The sequence below is a fragment of the Argentina silus genome, assembly GCF_951799395.1.
Source record: "Argentina silus genome assembly, chromosome: 6".
Classification (NCBI taxonomy): domain Eukaryota; kingdom Metazoa; phylum Chordata; class Actinopteri; order Argentiniformes; family Argentinidae; genus Argentina; species Argentina silus.
The window spans coordinates 15,911,463-15,931,360 of record NC_139660.1 but is presented as its reverse complement, the minus strand read 5'-3'; the positions used below and the strand labels follow the sequence as shown (position 1 = coordinate 15,931,360).

Here is a 19,898-nt window from a genome sequence, read left to right as displayed (position 1 = left end):
ACAAAAGCACAGATCCAGATTTCACTGTCAGTTTTGGCCATATAAAGGCCTATAGACAATGTAATTTCCTGTTTACCAGAACTATTGGTACTGCATGTCCTAAGAAAGCCATAGAAAATGTGTAGCATGGTCATTCTATTCCATCTTACGATAGAAGTATCCCATAGCAGTAGCAATTGACAAAGTACAGTAGTTTTAGTATTCTGGAATTAAAGTGCCATACATAAAGCACAGAGAGGAAGGCAGCAGGATAGAATGTTGGCATCAAAGATGATTGTTAGTTTGTGGTTTGAGGTAGGGAGCACAGAACAGACATCTACATTGAGTCCAACTGGCTAGTAAGAATGAGGAACATACTGTTGCTAATGTATCAAAGATGTGGGTACTCCCAGGCTGGTTGAGTGCCTTCTTTAACTACTTTTCCCATGTAATTTGGTCTGCGTAAAAGTGTATCACACAATACACTGTATCTTAAGATATCAATGAAATGTTAATGTTGATCCTAAGTTATGCTGCTACAGAGTGACAGTAACTACAAACATTGCATTATCTACAAATCCATTTCTTCTGGAGCTCCTTGCACTGAATAGTAATTACCTTGGAGCTGTAATCCCTCTTTTCTTTTGGTTCTGTGGGAATCTTGAGAAATAGGAATAGAGCAAGATTCCAGCACAATGAACCTCACTGAGGTTATTTACAATACAATTATTTTTCAAGCAACTCTGCAAAGAGTAAATACAATAATATGTAAAGGCAAAACATTACAGTGGGCTATACTGTATACTGTCACACAATTCTCTATGCTGACTTCTCAACATTACAGTAAAGTAGGTTGGCTACATCACAGGGGCATAGCAAAAGATGAAAACATTATTTATAAAATGGGTTGGTTAATTATTTTGTTCATACTGCTCCGATCATATCAGTTTCTAATCAAAATAAGAAAATCAGTTCATTGTAGTTCATGATTACTCAAATTCTCACTTCAACCATGCCATTTCAAAGTACTAAATTAGGCTTTCTATCTCTTTTTTGTCATATTATTAGTTCTGTTAAACTATGTCACATATTTAGTCGTCATAAAAAAGCACTTATCTTGCAAATGTTTTTATGATGCTATAACACTGCATTTATTCCTGATAGAAAAATCTATTTTGTACAATGATTCCGTTGCAGATTAGCCAAAATAATTCCATTACACCGCACAATTACCATTCATATGAGTGTACAACTATTACATTACCGCAAGGTTGAATGGCTCAGTATAGAGCACACTAATGGCTTAGAAAACACATTAATACAATGGCAATGGTCAAATCAACTGTGAATATTATGTCAGCTGCATAAATCAGCAGCAGACAGTACTTCCAATTGCTTTCTACATTTCTAGCAAGGTTTACACAAGATTAGTTTTTGTTATTTGGTGTTAGAGTCTTAACTTTGGTGTCAATGTGTTGGATCATATCTTTTTCAATACCTTGAAGAATATCAGGCTATGTAACACACCATTCTTCATTTTAAGCAACCAACAAAATGTAAACAGAAGCACTACAGCACACCTAACACATTAGTATGGTGGTCAAAGTTTTTTTTTTTAAAGATAAAAGTAACAGCAAACTAATATGCAGTCAAACTTTGGGAGTCATCACTAAAATAGACCTGATGTTTTGTGCTCTCTACATACCCATCTGGAATTCTGTAAATGACTATAACTGGAGCGCTCCCCCAGAACCCCACCTCTGTTTATTGATGGTTTGATCAGGACTGATACGGACCAGAGCCTCTGTTAATTTAGTCCTTCAAACAAGCACTCATTGATTGTGATCCCCTTGATCAAGCACAATGAGTTGCCCATTGAATCACACAGTGCAGAACGTAGCTAAGCTAACATGGTGCGAGAGCAGATAGTTATGAATAGACAAAAGTCTCTGGGAAAAAAACAGGTCCTCTGTGCACTTACTGGGCATGTGATCGTCCCACATTGGCAATGAAAAAGTGAATCAGATACTGTAAGAAACTAAGGACCATTAAATGCAACAAGATATGGCTGAGGGAGGCTGGGAGGAAGAAAAAGATGAGAGAGGAGAGAAAGAGAAAGAGGGGGAAGAAGGGTGGAGGAGGAGTGGATTGCAGTCCAATTATGAATAGCAAAAAGCCCCCTGAGCCTAAAATTAGAATTATAATGACTGCCTGTCTCACAAATCACTGTTGAACATTAACACTGATTGAGTCAATTTGCCTGCCATGGTTTGGTGGGGACAATACTTGGGAACCTATTAATGTCAGATTTTTACGCATATGTCAAAACTAATATCTTTAGTTGCCTTTCAGAGTTGCTGAAATTCCTTTATGTTGTATTGCATTTGCAATTAACAAAGCCAGCAACTTATGTTGTTTTCTCTAACCCTAACCCTATACAAATTTTTAGGAATACTCAAAATCCATTAGAAGGGGTGCAAAAGATTGGGTCCATAAGAGGAACAGACCTACAGCGCATTTCAGAAAAATTATTGAGAGAAGTCAATGGAGTTAAATCATCTACTCTACCACTGTTAGATTATTATTCAGAATGGTTTTAAAAGCAGTGTAATGACTTTTTAGCATAAACCAATGAAATTGTCATTTCTAAACAGACATTATCTATCAATCCAGAATGTCTCAAAGTAAGGCAAGGGTATATTTGATCAGTATTATTATACAATACATTATGTACATACATTTGGGACAGTTGTGAATAAATCACCATCACAAATGAGGCTTTTGCTAATCTCTTTGCAGCATGACACCTCTGTTACCTTACACTCCCAACGGAAAAGAAAAGGAGCTCTGTGCTCAGCGATATTGATTTGCTCCACTGCCTCTTCTTCCATTTACTAATAATTACCAATGTGGTCCCTCCAATTACTCAGCTCGACCAAACATTTACAGCAGTGTGCAATCCACACACTCATTATGTAGATGACAGGAAAAAACTCAAGACCTGCTTACGGCGCCTCCAATTAAAATCCTTTGGCCAGGGCAACGCAGCACCAAATAATTATGACAACACTTCCTTTATAGCTTCACTGGAGACCGAAAAACAATGGAAGGACACCATTTTGAAAATAGTATGAGTAACCAAACAGAAGTGGTTTAAAAAGAGAGTTAAATGTCAAAATATTTGTTGTTCAATGGAATATATGTGTGTTCAATGGGATATTGGTTAGTCTTGTTGGTCTCTAACAACCTAAACATCTCAAGAGGCCATCATCTATTGTTGATATACTCACCCTTATTTAGTTTTAAGGATTAAGGAGAATTAAGGCTAATAGTTAGCCTATTTTTTGCAATGTATCAATAGCATACTGCATGTGACGATAAAATATCATCGAGCCTCCATTCTTCACTAATGTTAATCCAGCAGCCCATCAATGTAACAGACAGGGCTCAAACCATACTACTGATATCAGATCCATAGTGTAAACTGATAACACAAACTATGCTGGATTTCATTAAGGGAGAAGAAAATCCTTCTAGAAGAGCAGAAATCCCTCTGGATTGTATTTAACTCACAGTAGAAAGGGCAGTGCTGAGCCAACCATGTGTCAACACTTGCTGGTAATAGATTCTCTTACTTCTCCTGAGGTAAAGTGGAGCTTCTGTCTGATATATTATTCCCACAGGATCAAATCAATGTTTACCTGAAGTCCCTTGCTGGCCTGAGCTCATGCTCAAACACACGTTGAGAGGCTGCATTGAAGTTACCACCTTACTATCCCATGACAGCATCTCCACATGATGCTGATGAATTAATACGTGCTGTTAATTCTCTTTGGTAGTGGAGCATTAGTAGGGTCAGGGTCACCATGTTCTAAAGGGTACATCCAGTAACATCCCAACTGAACATCAACGTCTTAGCAGCATAAGTGACGCTATTCACTAAGCAGTATTCCATTCACTGACATTTATTTGGATGCTTAACCAAGCAACAAATCTAAATCCTTTGGTGACTGAAATTGATATGTGCCTGAGGTAGGCTAATTCAATAAGAGCATGATCAAAGGGCTCCTATGCTCCCAGGCAAGAAATGTGCTTAATTGGAAATATATTTGTCACCACAAATGTGCATATTAATGTTTATTTAAGCCTCATAGTCAGGCTGGCCTCAGACATTCACGACATGATTTTTTTGTCAGTAACCCAGGGCTCAGTACATGTCTGGCATATAAAGACCTTCCACAGATAAGATTATGCAATGGTGTCACAGCAGCATAACTAATTATCATGAAACACAAGGAGAGGCTGACTGATTGATTAAAGATTACACTTGAGGAGAGCCAGGAATCAATCCGGTCAGGCCTCCATGATAAGGGCCTGTGAACCAGATGGTGAAATACCAATGTTGTTCCAAGTATATTTGATGAAGTAACCATAAACAATTCAACCAGATACTGTAGCTACTTTGCACAATGGATTGAGTCTGAGGTAATTGGTTTAATTGTTATCTCTTAGTGTAAGTAGATTATTTTAAATTGCCATGAAACCATTGAACTATTTGCAAGACTTGAGATAGCGATGCCATGTTGGAGTGTATTTGCACAAGGTTCCAGAAAGGATGGCTTGCTCTAGCTCGGTGGACAAACATTGGTTAGAGTTGTACCCAGCAAACCAGGTTCAATACCGATTTGGTTTCATAAAGGTCTGATAAAGCTATTCCAAAAAATCTATTAAATGAAATCTCCCATTCAGTGAAGGCTGGCTGCTGGAATGTTGATTTCCTGGATGAACTAAAAACACGTTTTAAAGCCTTTAACACTAGAAGCTCCGGGCCCTCATTACTAGTCAAAGTACCCAGAGCGAGGTCCGTAGATGTCCATTGGTTGACGTTAGTGTAACATTGAAATAGATCAATACTGGACCATGCAAAAACTTTTTTTTTTTTAATTACATGTTCAATATAACATAGTTGGTTGTACATACGGCCATAATTGGTTTTACATACTGTAAAAAAATAAATAAAAACACCACAATGTAATCAATTTAATCGTTTTATTAGTACATCAAATAAGATTAAATTGGAAATTTAAAGTATATTTAACTAGGCACAGTAAGTGTTTATTTTTGTATAAATAAAATCTTTAGGAATAATGACATGCAATAAAATATAATTATACATACTGTATATGCAAGAAGGTCTATAGACCATTTACTAAAAAATGTAACACAAAAGCACTTCTTCTTTCAGTGGCTATGCGCCTTTATGCAAATGCACAGTAAATCCATCGGGTCTTATGCTCCACCATGCAAACCACATTCAAAACAAATCATCTGAGGTTCACAGACAAGTCAGTTGCACATTCCACAGGAGTCTCAGGTTTTGTTCTGTGTGCATCTGCCCAACTGAGACTGTCTCTTTGAGGGCTAGGTTGCGGGCTGGAGTGCGCCAGGCTAGGGTGCATGATTTGGAACAAGCGGAGGCCCTGGTGCTGCCTTCCTGGCTCTCATGTACTTTCCCCTAAGCTAGTGTGCCAGACAAAACATGAACTCCCTCCTGCTTATGTCCTTGTTCATGCATTGCTTGAACAAAATGTGTGCGCTGATACAAGCGAGGTCGAGCATGTTGTAAAACACTGCAACAGGCCAGTGGTGAGTCCTTCCTTTCACTGAGTAAGATCTGGCCATATGGTCGAGCACATCCACAGCGAGGAAATGGAAGCATGTATTTGGTGTCAACATTCAACATCTAACCAAAACTTGATGCCAAACTTGTCGGGCTTGTTAGCCATGAACTGTGTAAATGGGCACCAAGCTTTTGTTGGAAACAATTGCTCATCAACAGTGATGTTGTCTCCTGGCTTATAACAACCGATTGAATTACATACAAAAGTGTTCCAAACGTGTGTAATCTCCCTCTGGGTCTCGTGTCCTTATCATCAAAACACAGGAATTGTCTAATTTTACTGAAGCAATTCCATCACAGTCTCAGGAAAGACAGGCATGTGCCTGTCATCAGATCTCCAAAAGCTTGCCAAAGTCCATGGGTCTTGCGCCGTGCGCCCCACGGATATATAGAATACCGATGAATAATTGCAGTTCATCAACAGACATGACAGGGGGAAACATAAATTCTGCCCCTATTTTCAAATGACCCTTCCCCGATGGGACAAATGGCTGTGGTCTTTTATAACGTCTCAAGAATGTGGTAATGCAGTGATGTTATCTGAATGGAATAGATCTTATTGGTTCTCCTTGCAAACTGCTCCTAATTTAAATACTATGGTTGAAAGTCAGGTATAAAACTGAAGTACAGCACAGATTCATTCTCTTTTCTTTCCTCTTGGTGTCCTGGTCACAGCTTCAGGTGTTGTTTGTGAGTACAGTAAACTGATCATGTGGTATGTTCTTCTCTCTCTCTAGAGAGAGGTAGAGAGGATGGTCTCTCTCTACCGTCCTCTCTATTTATCATTTACCATTGAGGGTAGAATGTGAATTTTTTCTATTAAGTATTTGTCTTGTAATAATAAGTATACCGTTGCATGGTAACTGCTATCCTATAAAGGCCTACAGACATGTCCAAAGTATTGTCTTCTTTGACCCGGTGTGCCTCAGCAACAGTATAGTCTGTGATTAGTTGCAACAGTCTTCTCAGTCTTTTGCCTTACCATGGCTGATGGTGACACCGGCTCAGTCGGTTCTATTCTGATTCTTCTGCGATGAGTCCAAGGCAACTGCGCAGAGGTGACACCTGCGCAGTTGGTTCTGTTGTGATTATTTTGCGGGGAGCCAGAGGCGTCAGAGGCCGAGGTGACACCTACTCAGTCGGTTCTGTTCTAATTCTGTTGCGGGTAGCTTGAGGCATCAGAGGCTCAGGATTAGAATCACTGTTATCATCACTATCATTACTGATGATAGCACTCATTTCATCAGAGTCCGAATCAACATAAGCATTCTGTAGCCACTCCAACTGTTTCTGTCTATGTGTGCGACCCATTAGGGTTGAAATGGGTAAGCCAATTATAACTGTAAGGTCAGTTTCGATTCACCATGATGCGGGTAAAAGCAAGGATGAGGAGCGTAAATGGGGCATTTGCTCCTTTTGGGAAGAGGTGTTAATCACGTCTTAGGATGTGACTTAGGATGTGACTTGTGATGATATAGATTTTTTTCTATATATGATTTTGAAATTGTAACACCGCTATTATGTTAAAAACAGACATTTAGGAAAAGTCAGGGAAGGAGGAGGGGATGGGTTTCACAACAGCAGAATAATTGTATTATAGTGCTCGTGGACGTCCATTTTGGAGGACTAGCATTAAAGTGCTTAATTTGTATTTTGGAAATGGATGCCTATTCTCTAGTTCACCTCACTCAAATGCCAATGTCCTGTTTTTCATTTGTGTCGATCTGACTCATCTGAGTGAGCTAAACACTTTGTTACCAGATATGATATGAAACAAAGTCACTGTATTTTACTGCACTTACAGGAATAATTGCCTTAGTTTTAACCGGTTATTCCTGCGGCCATTATTTATTGCCAAGTTTCATATTGAGGCTAATGGCTTTTCTCTGATAATCACAAACACTGAGATTTTTCCTGCAGAAACACTGCAATTATAGGAATGCTCCTGCAGAACACATCTGGGTCCCAGTAAAAGCTCTATCTTCCCCCCCAAATTATGTTTCCCTATTTCTTATTATCATAGTGATTATAAGCATATTAGAAGAAGGCTTCTAAACCAGCATTGCATCTATTTCCTTTAAGGGATTTACATGAGGAGAGCATTTCAATTTAGGATTTAATTCACCAGTGCACTCAATCATTTTAGTGGTAATTGAAATATATTAGTGATAGAAATACTTTCTTAATGTCTGAGAAGAACAATCAATGATTGAAAATGAAAGATGATGGCTGTGGATGTTAGCTATTTTAAAATGAATGGCTTTTTGCACAACTTATAGATGACTTTGTGTGGCTGTTGTGCATACTGTATAATGTGTAACCAAAAGCCACAGCTGCAACACACTTACTTGCTATAAGGGACCACATAAAACAGAGAGTGCTTAGTAATTATTAGTAGTTATTTAAAGTATTACTTGATACAAAGTCATCCCTATAGTGCAAATGAATAGCGGATTACATAAGTGCACTAACAACAACCTTCCAAGATCCTCTAAAGATGGATAAAATGCAATTGTACAGTATGCACATCTACTCTCAAAGTAAGGGTCTTTAAACAAAGACCATGAGTATCTTAAGGTAGGTATACACATTTGAGATCATGTGACAATGGACAAGTGTCACTTTCAGAGGCCTACAAATCAAATTAAGCCTGGATACAAGGATTGACTCAGGGACAGCTGCTGGTAATTTTGATTTTGCAGGGAGACACCTTGTCAAATTACCATTTGAAGGAGGTGAAGGCACTTTCAGAATCCTGCCAAGTGGCAATCATCGTAACCTGGTGAAGAGGAGCATTGGCAGTGTCTGGACAATAGACAACATTGAGAGAGTTTAAAGTGAATGCCATTCAGTAACTGGAAGCCTTGGGGAGGTTGTTGGCATGAAAGCATTTTTAGCCACACAGGATATACTGTATTAGGCTATCACCTTGTCAGATGAAGTTCATCAATAGTTAAGCATATCTATTGCAAATGGATGCCAGTATAATGAATTTGATGAAAACTTTAATGTAGCCAGTTCCCCCCCCGGACAACAGATAAGCCTTGCAGCTGAGGCTTGCTGATTAGGAACATTTGAGAGCTGTAGGCCTTTAAAGTAGGCTATGTTTAGGCTAAACTGTAAAATTCTTATCAAGCAGATGTCATATTTTCCTGTCATAGTGTAGCTTATATATTCCATCTTGACCATGACCTGCAAGAATGGTTGGCATGAATGAACCGTTCATACTGGATATTGAGCATCATTCAACTCTGTCAGTCAACCTAGCGTGGATTTGCTCTAGGAGCTAAATTTCACAAATTGAAAAATTGATCATTGCAATCACTCAAATGTGGGCATAGAGAGTGAGAAATTATCACAATTGTGTTGATCGAAATGAGGCCAAGTTGAGAGTCTCAGAGTTTCAGTAAGCATGTAGAGCATGAAGACTATGACATAGAGAGCAAGATTGTTCTGACAGCAACATTGATCCCATTAAGCCTGTAGTGGGAATAGCATGCTGGAGGACTTCGCTGTTTAATCAGCGGTGACAGATTCAGGTGTGCCCCCAGATGTGTCATGCAAGGTAAAACTGGGCTAGCTCCTGTGTACGTCTGAGGGTGCAGACATACACACGTGGCAGGTGTCAGACATGTTCAGACCACAGAGCATCACATCCTCTGAAACCAAAGCACAAACAGCTTCTTCCCTAGGAGCTGACCCGACAGTACAGTATGTACACACATCTCCTGGAGACACTACAACACACGGTTCTAGCCTCTGTGGGTGGCCCATTCTTTTGTTTGTCTCTGTTTGTGCTATAAAAGTATGGGAGAATAAAATGATGCACTTGAATGTGTTTTGACAAATTACAGTTGGAAGTTGCACCCTGAGGAGATGCACAGCTTAAGTATTCATCTGTTTCTGGCTTAGCCTACCTTTCGCAACTAGCCTATGTTGGGAACACCGGCATTCTGGATGCCATCCCTCACATACGATCTCATGGTAAATGTCAAGACCTTTCAAATAACCATAATAATAACATACTTCATAGAAATGATCCATCAGAACCATTTTGCCCCCGACAAACCTCTGTAGAGTACGGTATAATAGTTGCTGGAAAACAGGGCTGTGACATAATTGTGTAGAGGCGCAAAAGGTTTTCATCAAATGCTAGGTTGACACAAGGCAATGATGTTACATTTATACGAATACCAGACTTTGAAAGTAGTGACAGGTCAATTTTGCACCATTACAGAGAATACGGCCTCTAGTGCAGCCTTTATTTTACAGCCAAGGGCCAACTGTCAAACTAAATAACTGAAATAAACTTGGGATCTTTATCTTACCCGCAGTGTGGATAAGTACAGTCCTACTACTATTTTGCTGTTAGAATGTACTGATGTCCAGATGTTCACTTCAGTCATCATTTAACTAATAGGCCTCTTTTAATTAAGTTAAATATCACTGTTTATATTTCATACTCATTACAAAGGACCGTGTCATTAAATATCACTCATGGAATGTACTTACAGGGTTGTGATATATACAATTGTGGTCCTCTGTGGCTCAGTTGGTAGAACATGCCACTAACAATGCTTAGGTTAAGGGTTTGATTCCTCTTGGGACCATATACACTGAAAGATGTATCCACTCACTGCAATGTAAGTCACTTTGGATAAAAGTGTCAGCTAAATGGCATATATATGATATACAATTGTTGCTTTTCTACTTTATTTTGCATAATGATGAAAGGTAGGCTATTGCAGATAACGTTTTAAAACATCATCAAGCTGTCACAGGAAGGGTAGTAAGATAGATAAGTAGATAAATGTTTTGGGAAAGCTTTATTTTATTACTTCATTACCACCACTTGGTTCTGTACAATTTTACATGGAAATAATTGGTACTTTCTGATCATAAGCCTACTTGAACCTGTTGGTATATTGGCATATGTGTGGAATAGATTGCTACAGTAGAAAGATTTCTTGCATTTGTAGGAGAACTACATCCCTTCTGTCCTCTCACATTCTTAACTCTGCGAATCATTAGCTGTGAGGAGTCAAGGCTTATCCATCTGTATCTCAGTGACACCACATCAGTGAGTAATGGGTAGGATGGGGGTGCACGGAAGTGGTGCCTCCCTTGAAAATGTTCTGTCTTCATGGCAGCTAAGAAACCCTTTGTACTTGTAATAATGCACCACATGCATGAAACTAGTACACAGTCAGAAGAACGCAGTCAGAAGTATGCAGTCAGGCAAGGTGCGGCAGAAAACCAAGCATAACTCATTCAGAATACAAGGGCCTTTGTTAATGAAAAGATCCCCATTAGGAAAATGGCAGAGCTTTTAGGGCATTAAAAAAGATTAAAAGGAAGATGATACACATGTGGACAATTCCTTTTACTCCAAAAGCACTAGCCATTTAATTTATATGAACCCATTGTCCGACATAAATCAGGCAGGCAGGGGGAACACACAAGGCCACAGTAATGCAGCATTAAGAATTGAAGAGGAGGGAGAAATAATGAACAGATGACAGAGTGGACGTTCCTCTTGGGAGCTATTCCATAATCCCGAGGCAGTGACTAATTGCATGCTTCTGGGTTTGTCACCATTTGAGAATTGCCACATTTTCTCCTCGCAATCAGCTTCAGGGCAGAAATGGCCCTCTGTCTAAGGTCTGAAAAAAGGTTTCCAATCCCATCCATTGTTTGTTCAGATGTTGTCTTTACAAGCTACATTGTGGTTCATGCTTTGATACCTTCCTCTCAAAACAGGGGCCCCACATTGCAGGAAAATACCTGATTTAGAATGTAACAGTCCGTTCTCTGAAAAGCCCTTATTGCAGTACAAATATCAACATCTAGTCATCCCAGTGATAATGATAAGCTGCAATTAGATGCAAGGCAGAGAGGCAAGTAGAGCAGCTTAAGAGCTTTCCAATATCCATTAGTTCAACGGCGTTGAGCAGAGTGAAATGATAACTGCACACTGTCTGCATACACACAGAAAACTGCATTTAGTTTCAAAACAGAAATGTCAAAATGCTATTGTTAATTTACGTCTTAATTAGCTTCAAAAGCCTTGCCCAAAGGACCTCCAAAATGGCCCCCCTATCCATTTCGTTGATTTCCAGTCTATCTGAGCTGCACAGAGGCAATGACCCGGTTGCGGAGTGGTGCCCTATCTGGGGGCTACACTTGTTTGTTGAGCTGATTCATACCACAGGGATAATCTCTGGCCCAATGAACCATCGGGATTCAGCCACAGCTTCTGCCACTGATCACAGGCAACCCAGATTGACACTAGGGAATTAGACTCCTCTCTAGAGAGAAACCATCTAAGATGTAAGTCAGTTCGACATGTAATTTTGTGATGAGCACCAGCAAGTATACTAGACAACCAGAGGCAATTCTGTGTAATTGTAAATGAAGAAATAAAGACCTACAACACATAATAAGTTCAACAAAACTTGAAATGAACAAATAGTCGGCTACTTGGTATTCAGGTCGACACCCAGAGTAATCCCATCCAAAGGTGATTTCATATTCACAATCATAGTGAGATCAGTACCTCACACAGTGGATCTTCCAAAAGATACATCATGTTTTGTATAATCTTAATTCTCTCGTGTATTAAGCCACGCCCATGATGAAACCCAGAATACACAGAATAGGTTCACACAGAATACAGTTATATGTGGGCTATAGGCTATACTACAGCAACAATAGGAGATTGGTGTGGGTTTTCAAATCAATTATGTAAGCTGCACCAAATGATTCTCAATGATTTCCATCTGGCAGATTGCTCTGAAACTGTCAAATCGCCAACTCAGGTCAACGTCAAATAGTTCATTGCTCCCGACGACGCGTCGCCCACAGTTATCGGCACTTAAATCAATATCTTACCCTGCCAGTTTTCTGTATGAAAGTGAGATACAATATAGAAAATGTATAGTGATATGGATAATGAAGTTACATTGCAACTTCATTGACCCCTTCACAAATGAAACAGCCGATATATGTGATTTACGTAAAGCGCGTATTGAGTGTGGTAGGCTGCGTGAGAAATAACCTAAGATTGTTTTTAACGGATAAGCTCTAAAAAATAAGTAGGTTACAGCCTATGCACCAGGAGCCCACGATGATTTGGAATGCATAAATCATATTTTATATGAGTCATGAGGTTTTATCAAGTAACAAAAGTGAAAGCACCATCGACGACTTGCCGGTGTACCGCCAGGAGGGCTATCCTCCCAGAGGCGACAACAGGACCATTCGATGGAGGGAAATACACGCGCATTATGAATGGGTTGTTTTTGTCGCGCGCATGAGATGACCCAGTTTGGAATACTGAAATAAACCCATAAAATGATACAATGTTATGTCAAATGTTTGGTGTCGCATCACTTCTTTGTTTGATGGACATATTCAAACTCTCTCGTCCGCGACTGCAGACGACATACAGAAGGAAAGTTGTTTTGCTTGTTTTCCTACCTCAAGAGAGCCGTATCGCCTTGTCTGCTGACCACACTTTCAATCGAGGCATAGTCCACAGTTTGTTCGGCGGGCAAGCAGGACGGCAGAAAGCAGCACATACTGAGAATTATAGCGGTAAGCCATTGACCAGAGACACACGCATCTTGCACCGCAAACATTATGTCCATCACAGCTGTATTGTATTTTCCAAGTCTTCTGCAGGAAAAAATAAAACCTTCAACTGTTATTTCCACTCTTTCCTCGTTATAAACCTCAAGAAATGATGCGCTGTATAGTTTTCCAGGTTTGTTTTGATGGAGACGTAGCCCACTGTGCGGGGAAGTGTACTCTCCAGTGGCTTGCACACCATCTAGTGAGGAAATGTGATGTAAAATGGGAGCAGACCTAGCAGCAGACAACCCCCAGGCTCTGATCGTGTTGCCATGCGGCCGTTTCCCGGGCAACCTGTTCCCAGTGGTTCGTGATGGAGCAGTTAAAGCTGGTAGGTATTGATACAACACACCCCAAGAGCAATTAAAGATATCGATTGGAGAATATACTTAACCCTGTCCGGAAATGAACGTTGATTGAATGGCACACGCATGTGACTTGTTATTATAATCACAACTGTATTATAATTAAAGAAAATGTATTTTTTAAATATGAGGAAAGGTTGGCATAATAAACATGTATTATAGGGACAATAGGTTCTTCTTAAAGATAGACTCTGGGTTATTACGCAAAAATGAGCCGTGCGACATTCCCAGAGACTTTCAAAAACGGAAATGCAACAGACTAGAGTATAGATCATGTTGTGACCATGCGTCAAAAGTTTTGAGCGTCTAGAATTCGAATGTCTTTGGTTCTCATCCAGGAAGCTGTTTACTTTAGGCTAGATACCGAGGGACATGGAAAGAAAGAAAGTGAAACCAGTAGACCCTGTTCACTACAATATATTTAATGAAAGTTGCTCTGTTTTCACGGGCGTGACGTCATATCCAGACTCTACCATTAAATGTATATGCATGTCCAATTACATGATTGTAATTTATTTAGTTTTGGTTGTTGTTGCAATAGCATAGGCCACCACAGTACAGTGGCCATTGTTGCGTTCAGAAATGTTCACATCATATCACATCAGTGGCTCCTCTAAAGTGCCTTATAGCTCACTTCTATGATTAGGCTACTAACATTGCCATGCCATTGGAAATAGGCTCTTCCGTTTAGAATTTCCACAAAATTTACTCCACTGAAGCGCCTATTGTCTATGGCTGTGATTGTGTATAATTTGTAGCTTCTTATCAATGTCGTCGTCGTCGTCCCCCCTCCACACTGTATGTGTAGCCTACTACACAATGGACTTTCGGTAAAAGTTGATACTCGCCAACAACCGCTCTACATCACTTACTAGCGATAGTTACCACTCAATGGTTGCCCATTGGTTGCATTACATACACATGCTGAGCATATGAGTTAGCACAGCCGTAACCATGGAGATGACATACATTTCTTCGGGGTGACACGTTGATATTGGAATCCCATTCAATTTTGGCAGCTGAGACATGACTCGTTATGTCCGTATCTCATTATCATATGCAGAACAAAGTCCCCTTGAATTTACATTATATGTTCTGAAGGGAAGAGGTTAAGTAAATGGACAATGAAAAATAGGAATTTGGATTTGGATTTTGAAATCTCTCCTGATCTCCGGAGGAACCTGAAACTCAACTACGTCAAAAAATAAAAATAAATAGAAGTAGCCTACCATACCCATGTAGAATCTTTACTTTCACTAATAGACTATCGCTGTGCAATACATTATATCTTTCTGCAAAGTCCACTATTATGACATCTACAGTACAGTCATCTAACTACAATATTACTACTTCCAGTGTGTATTGTGCTGTCAGTATTCAGTATTAAGAGTAGGCCTACAGTATATGATATTTTCCTCCTCACCAGTTACAGCCTTCAGAATTCTTTAAGAGCCCTTCAAATAACTCCCAAAAATATACCTTCCCATGCATGAAAGCTATAATTGCATTGACTCCCTTTTAGTGGCAGTGCACTGTGTAGAGTGGAGAAAGAGTGGCAGGCTTTAATATTCTTTTCATAATAAGCCCAGAAATGATGAACAAGATGAAAGAGATCAGGCACTGGGCTATCTCAAAGAGAACACTGTTTGAGTAATGAATGTGCCATACCTCTTGTTTTGTGTTGTCATTTGAAACCATCTTAAAGATTGAAGAGTCAAATTAAAATTCAAACCAATGCGTGGTGTTTGACATATTTCATGAGACAGCAAGAGAATGATATGTCATGGAATTGACTGTTGCAATACATATTCCTTCAAACTGTCTTAATGTGGTACTGTGTATGCCCACTGCCCTAGTTTAAAACACAAACTAATATGCAGTAAGTCATTAACACAATCCACAGAACAATGACTATCGCCTTATTCAACAATAGATTGGTGTGACCGTCTGGGACATTGTACTTTGATTGGCTTGTTATGCATCTGTGGTTTTAAGACGCAATTCAACCCCAAGTGGAGAGGCATTAAAAAACTGCATTCTCACAATACATTACAATTAGGTTGTATCCTGTTATTTTGATGATATTCTAATATATTATTGCCTAGTGTTGACTCTCTGCAGAGAGTGATATATTGATGCACTGTAGCTTTACCAAAATATAGCTCCACTAAGATTCTACATTTGTATAAAACTGCTTAGCTGAATCAGTGATCCTATGCTCCCCAAGATAATGTCATCTACTTAGGCTACATATCTGTAATGGGCTTTACTCAAAGCATGTTCAGTACAAGAAATGTGGTTTCAATCCTGTCTTTAAAACCACACATTTAACATGAGCTATACTGGCTATTGTTTACTGAAGTTGGTTATTGCATAGTCATTTTTCTGTAATAGTGATTAGGTCCACCAGAGAGGCTTGCCAATCGATCACAGCAAACATAGCAATGGGGATGCTGAAGTTAAATAAAAATGGATCTGTTCCATGTTACAGCCTGGGTATTGTTGAATACAGAGGTTCTTGATCATTTAAAGGGAAGTCTACCTCTGGACTAAATTGACTTTTATTCAACAGTAAGGACGAGTAAGGATCATTTGATTTAATAGATAGGTCTTGAAATATTCATGGGCTATGGTTAATCGTCATATCACAAGTTGGAGACATAGACTCAATATGGAATCAGAATGTAATGCAAGATTAATCAATGTTCATGAAATTGAGGTCTTCATTTCCTGAACCAGAATTAGACTTAGGCCTAATTCTGGATTAAGTTAACATGTATTTGTCGAATATCTGAAATCTGTCTTTTCCGAGTCAACTGTACCGGGCCCTTATTTAATACAAAGAAAATCTATTTTATTTTCAAGTTCTGAGAGGGTTTCAGATAGTAAGTTAGGAAATAGGCAGTTGGACAGATACCCAAAACAGATGCTGTTGGTTTGTTAGCACAACATTAGATAATGCAATAGGGCATTGTTCTGTATAGGATGTTGCATATTTTTCAAGTCACAGCTTGTCCTACTTGGTTAAATTCCTCCCTCCCCCTTGGTGAGATTACCCAGGACAAGACAAACAATTGCTGTTTGTTGTAGATGGCCAGGATTAGTGGATTTACCCAAGCCCTTATTTAACGTATGCCAGTGCAAATCAAACCTGCAAGATTGTGATTCAAGTATGTTGCCCACTCTGAAATCTACAGCTGAAACTGGTGGTGCAATTCAGGAAGAATATTATGCAAGCAATATCATAGAATCACTTGAAATTCCTGTTAGTGGATTCGATTGTTGACTTCACATAAAATGAACACCATGAGGGGGACCAAAAGGACAGTTATCTTTAAAACTCAACTTTAAGCAATGGCAATATTTTTAATTTCAAGATGGCACCTCATGAATTCTAAACTGTATCCAAATTCCCAAGACAGCAAAAACATAATTATTTTATTTATGAAAGTGTAGTCTTTGGAAATAAGACAGGTCAGGATGGGACAAAAAGCTGAATACACTTGAATAAATGAATCCTTAGTAAATTCAGTAATGACATGAATTATTCATTTACATTTTGTTCAGCAACAGCCTCTTCAAAGAACAAATTACTGTTACGGTCCCTCCTCCTAACCAACCCTTTGGCACCACCTTGAGGCCCCGGCGATCAGTGCTGGAGCGTCCAGCTCCCAGTCGACAGTGTACCTGTTCCCTATCCCCAATCAGCACACCTGCGACCCATTCCCAATCACCTACCTATAAGAACCCTGCCCAGTCTTCACTCCAGTGCCAGATCGTACTGTGACTTACGGTAAACCTTTCCACGGGACCCGCAGACGATTCAAGCCCTCCTGAATATTCCTAGCTATTCCTTTCCCTTGTTACTCACCTCGTTCTCCTGTGCCCCTCTAGAACCCTCGTCTCCCACGGACCCCTCCCCGTCTATCCATTCCACAGACCTTGCCCCTACTCGTCCCTCAACCCCCAACCCCTCTCTACTACTGGACCTCCCGCTAACGACCCCTGGACCGGACCCCGATGACCATCTTGGATTATCCTTCTCTCACCGACTATCCCCTGCTCGCCATCGTCCAACAACACGGCGCCCTCCTGAACCGAGTCACGGACCAGCTCGACGGCTCATGCGCGAGCGCCTCACCCAACTCGAGCTCAACGCCTCGAGCCAACCCAACCCTCAGCTCCGGCGCCACCACCTCTAGATGCGAGCCTAGTCCCCAGATCCAGTGCCCTGACCTCCCACGGTTTCCGAGAGCCCCACCTCGCGCCGCCTTGACCCTTCGGAGGTGAGTTCGGTCTCTGCCGCGGCTTCCTGGCTCAATGCGAGCACGCATTCCACTACCAGCTCAGCAGATTCCGATCCAGAGGGGACAAGGTGGCCGCCATCATCTTTCTCCTGGCCGTCGCTGCCCTGGGCAGTAACTCCGCCTTGGCGTCCGATTACGAGGGCTTCAATGCGGAGTTTCGGTTAATTTTCAATCACCCCCAGGAGGGCTCCAACGCAGCTGCCTGCCTCCACGTCATCCGCCAGGGGACCCGTTCGGTGGTGGATTACACAGTGGAGTTCCGCACCCTTGCTGCGGAGAGCGGCTGGGGGAATAAGGCGCTCCACAGCGCATTCAAGCGGGGCCTCAATGATGACATCAAGGACTGGCTCCTCAAGGACCGCCCCTCATCTTATCAGGAGCTGGTCACCCTCGCCTTGGAGATGGACGACTGTCTGTGTGAGAGGCGCTACGAACGTAGGCAGGACAGGACTCCATCTCCAAGGCTAATGACCACCCTCGGCCGGGCACCCCCAGCTTCCTTCCCGGACCTCCCCGAGCCCCAGCCCCTACAACGCTCCCCATGACCCGAGGAAGCCCCTACAACGTGCCCAGACCCGAGGAAGAACCGATGCAGGTAACCCTAACCCTAACCCTAACCCTAGCGCAAGCAGTGTTTCCAGGACCAGCGTTGCCTCTACTGCGGGCAGACTGGCCACTACATCTGGGCCTGTCCAACCCGTCCTCGACCCCAGGTGTCAAAAGACATGGCTTACCAGAGAGAGGGGTCCTGATATGCCACACTACGCTCGCCCACCCTGGCACCCCTCAAACTTGGCTCATCCCCACAACCATCGCCTGGATCCAGGAGTCCTATAGCCTGGGTGCCCTCCTGGATTCCGGGGGCGACGACAGCCTCATTGACACCACACTGGCTAAGGAGGCTGGGATTCCCCTGCTCCCTCTGGATACCCCTATTCATGCCCAGGCTCTGGACGGCCGACCCCTGGGTTCCATTATCCACAGCACCATGTCTCTCACCCTCACCCTATCAGGGAACCACCACGAGACTCTCCGGCTCCTTGTCATCCCCGCGTCCGCGGCTCCCCTGGTATTAGGTAGACCTTGGCTTGAGAGGCACAACCCCCACGTCTGCTGGACCTCTGGGAGGATCCTGGAATGGAGTGTGGGACGTCATGCTAACTGCCTCCGCTCCGCCCCCTCTCCACCCGGACCTCCCAGACAGGGTCGCCCCGTCCCCAGACCTATCCGCCGTGCCTCCCATCTACCACCACCTAGCCGAGGTCTTCAGCAAGGAGCATGCCTTCCATGCAGTCCACGAGTGAGTATATCTCAGAGTCCCTGGCCTCGGGCATCATCTGGCCCTCCTCCTCCCCGGTGGCAGTGGGGTTCTTCTTCGTGAAAAAGAAGGGAGGAGACCTCCAGCCCTGTATTGACTACCGGTGTCTCAATGAGATCACCATTAAAAATAAGTATCCGCTACCCCTTATCAGCTCGACTTTCGAGCCCCTCCATCACGCAGCCGTCTTCACCAAGCTAGACCTCCGGAGTGCCTACCATCTTGTGCGCATAAAGGAGGGGGACGAATGGAAGACGGCCTTTAACACCCACCTGGGGCACTTTGAGTACATGGTGATGCCCTTCAGGCTCACTAATACCCCGGCCGTCTTCCAGGCTTTGGTGAACGACGTGCTGTGTGATATGTTGAACATCTTTGTGATGGTGTACCTGGACGACATCCTGGTGTTCTCCAGAACAGAGGGGGAGCACCATCAGCACGTCCGTCTGGTCCTCCAACGACTCCTGGACAACAGAGTCTTTGTGAAGGCCGAGAAGTGCCAATTCCACGCTGTCTCCATGGAGTACTTGGGCCACATCGTGGAGAAGGGTTACCTACAGGCGGACGAGAGGAAGATCCAGGCGGTGGTGGAGTGGTCTCAACCCTTGAACCACCAA

The 19,898-nt window shown here is 41.9% G+C and overlaps 1 protein-coding gene across 1 annotated transcript in view; it reads right to left on the bottom strand.

The window, feature by feature from the left end:
• negr1 (neuronal growth regulator 1) overlaps positions 1-13,308 on the bottom strand; it is a gene marked incomplete at both ends in the record, with an annotated part of 107,469 nt that extends 94,161 nt beyond the window's left edge. The window contains one exon of the mRNA XM_083672573.1: positions 13,139-13,308. Coding sequence (XP_083528699.1) covers positions 13,139-13,308 — 170 coding nt within the window. The remainder of the gene's footprint in view (positions 1-13,138) is intronic.
• Positions 13,309-19,898: the final 6,590 nt, after the last annotated feature.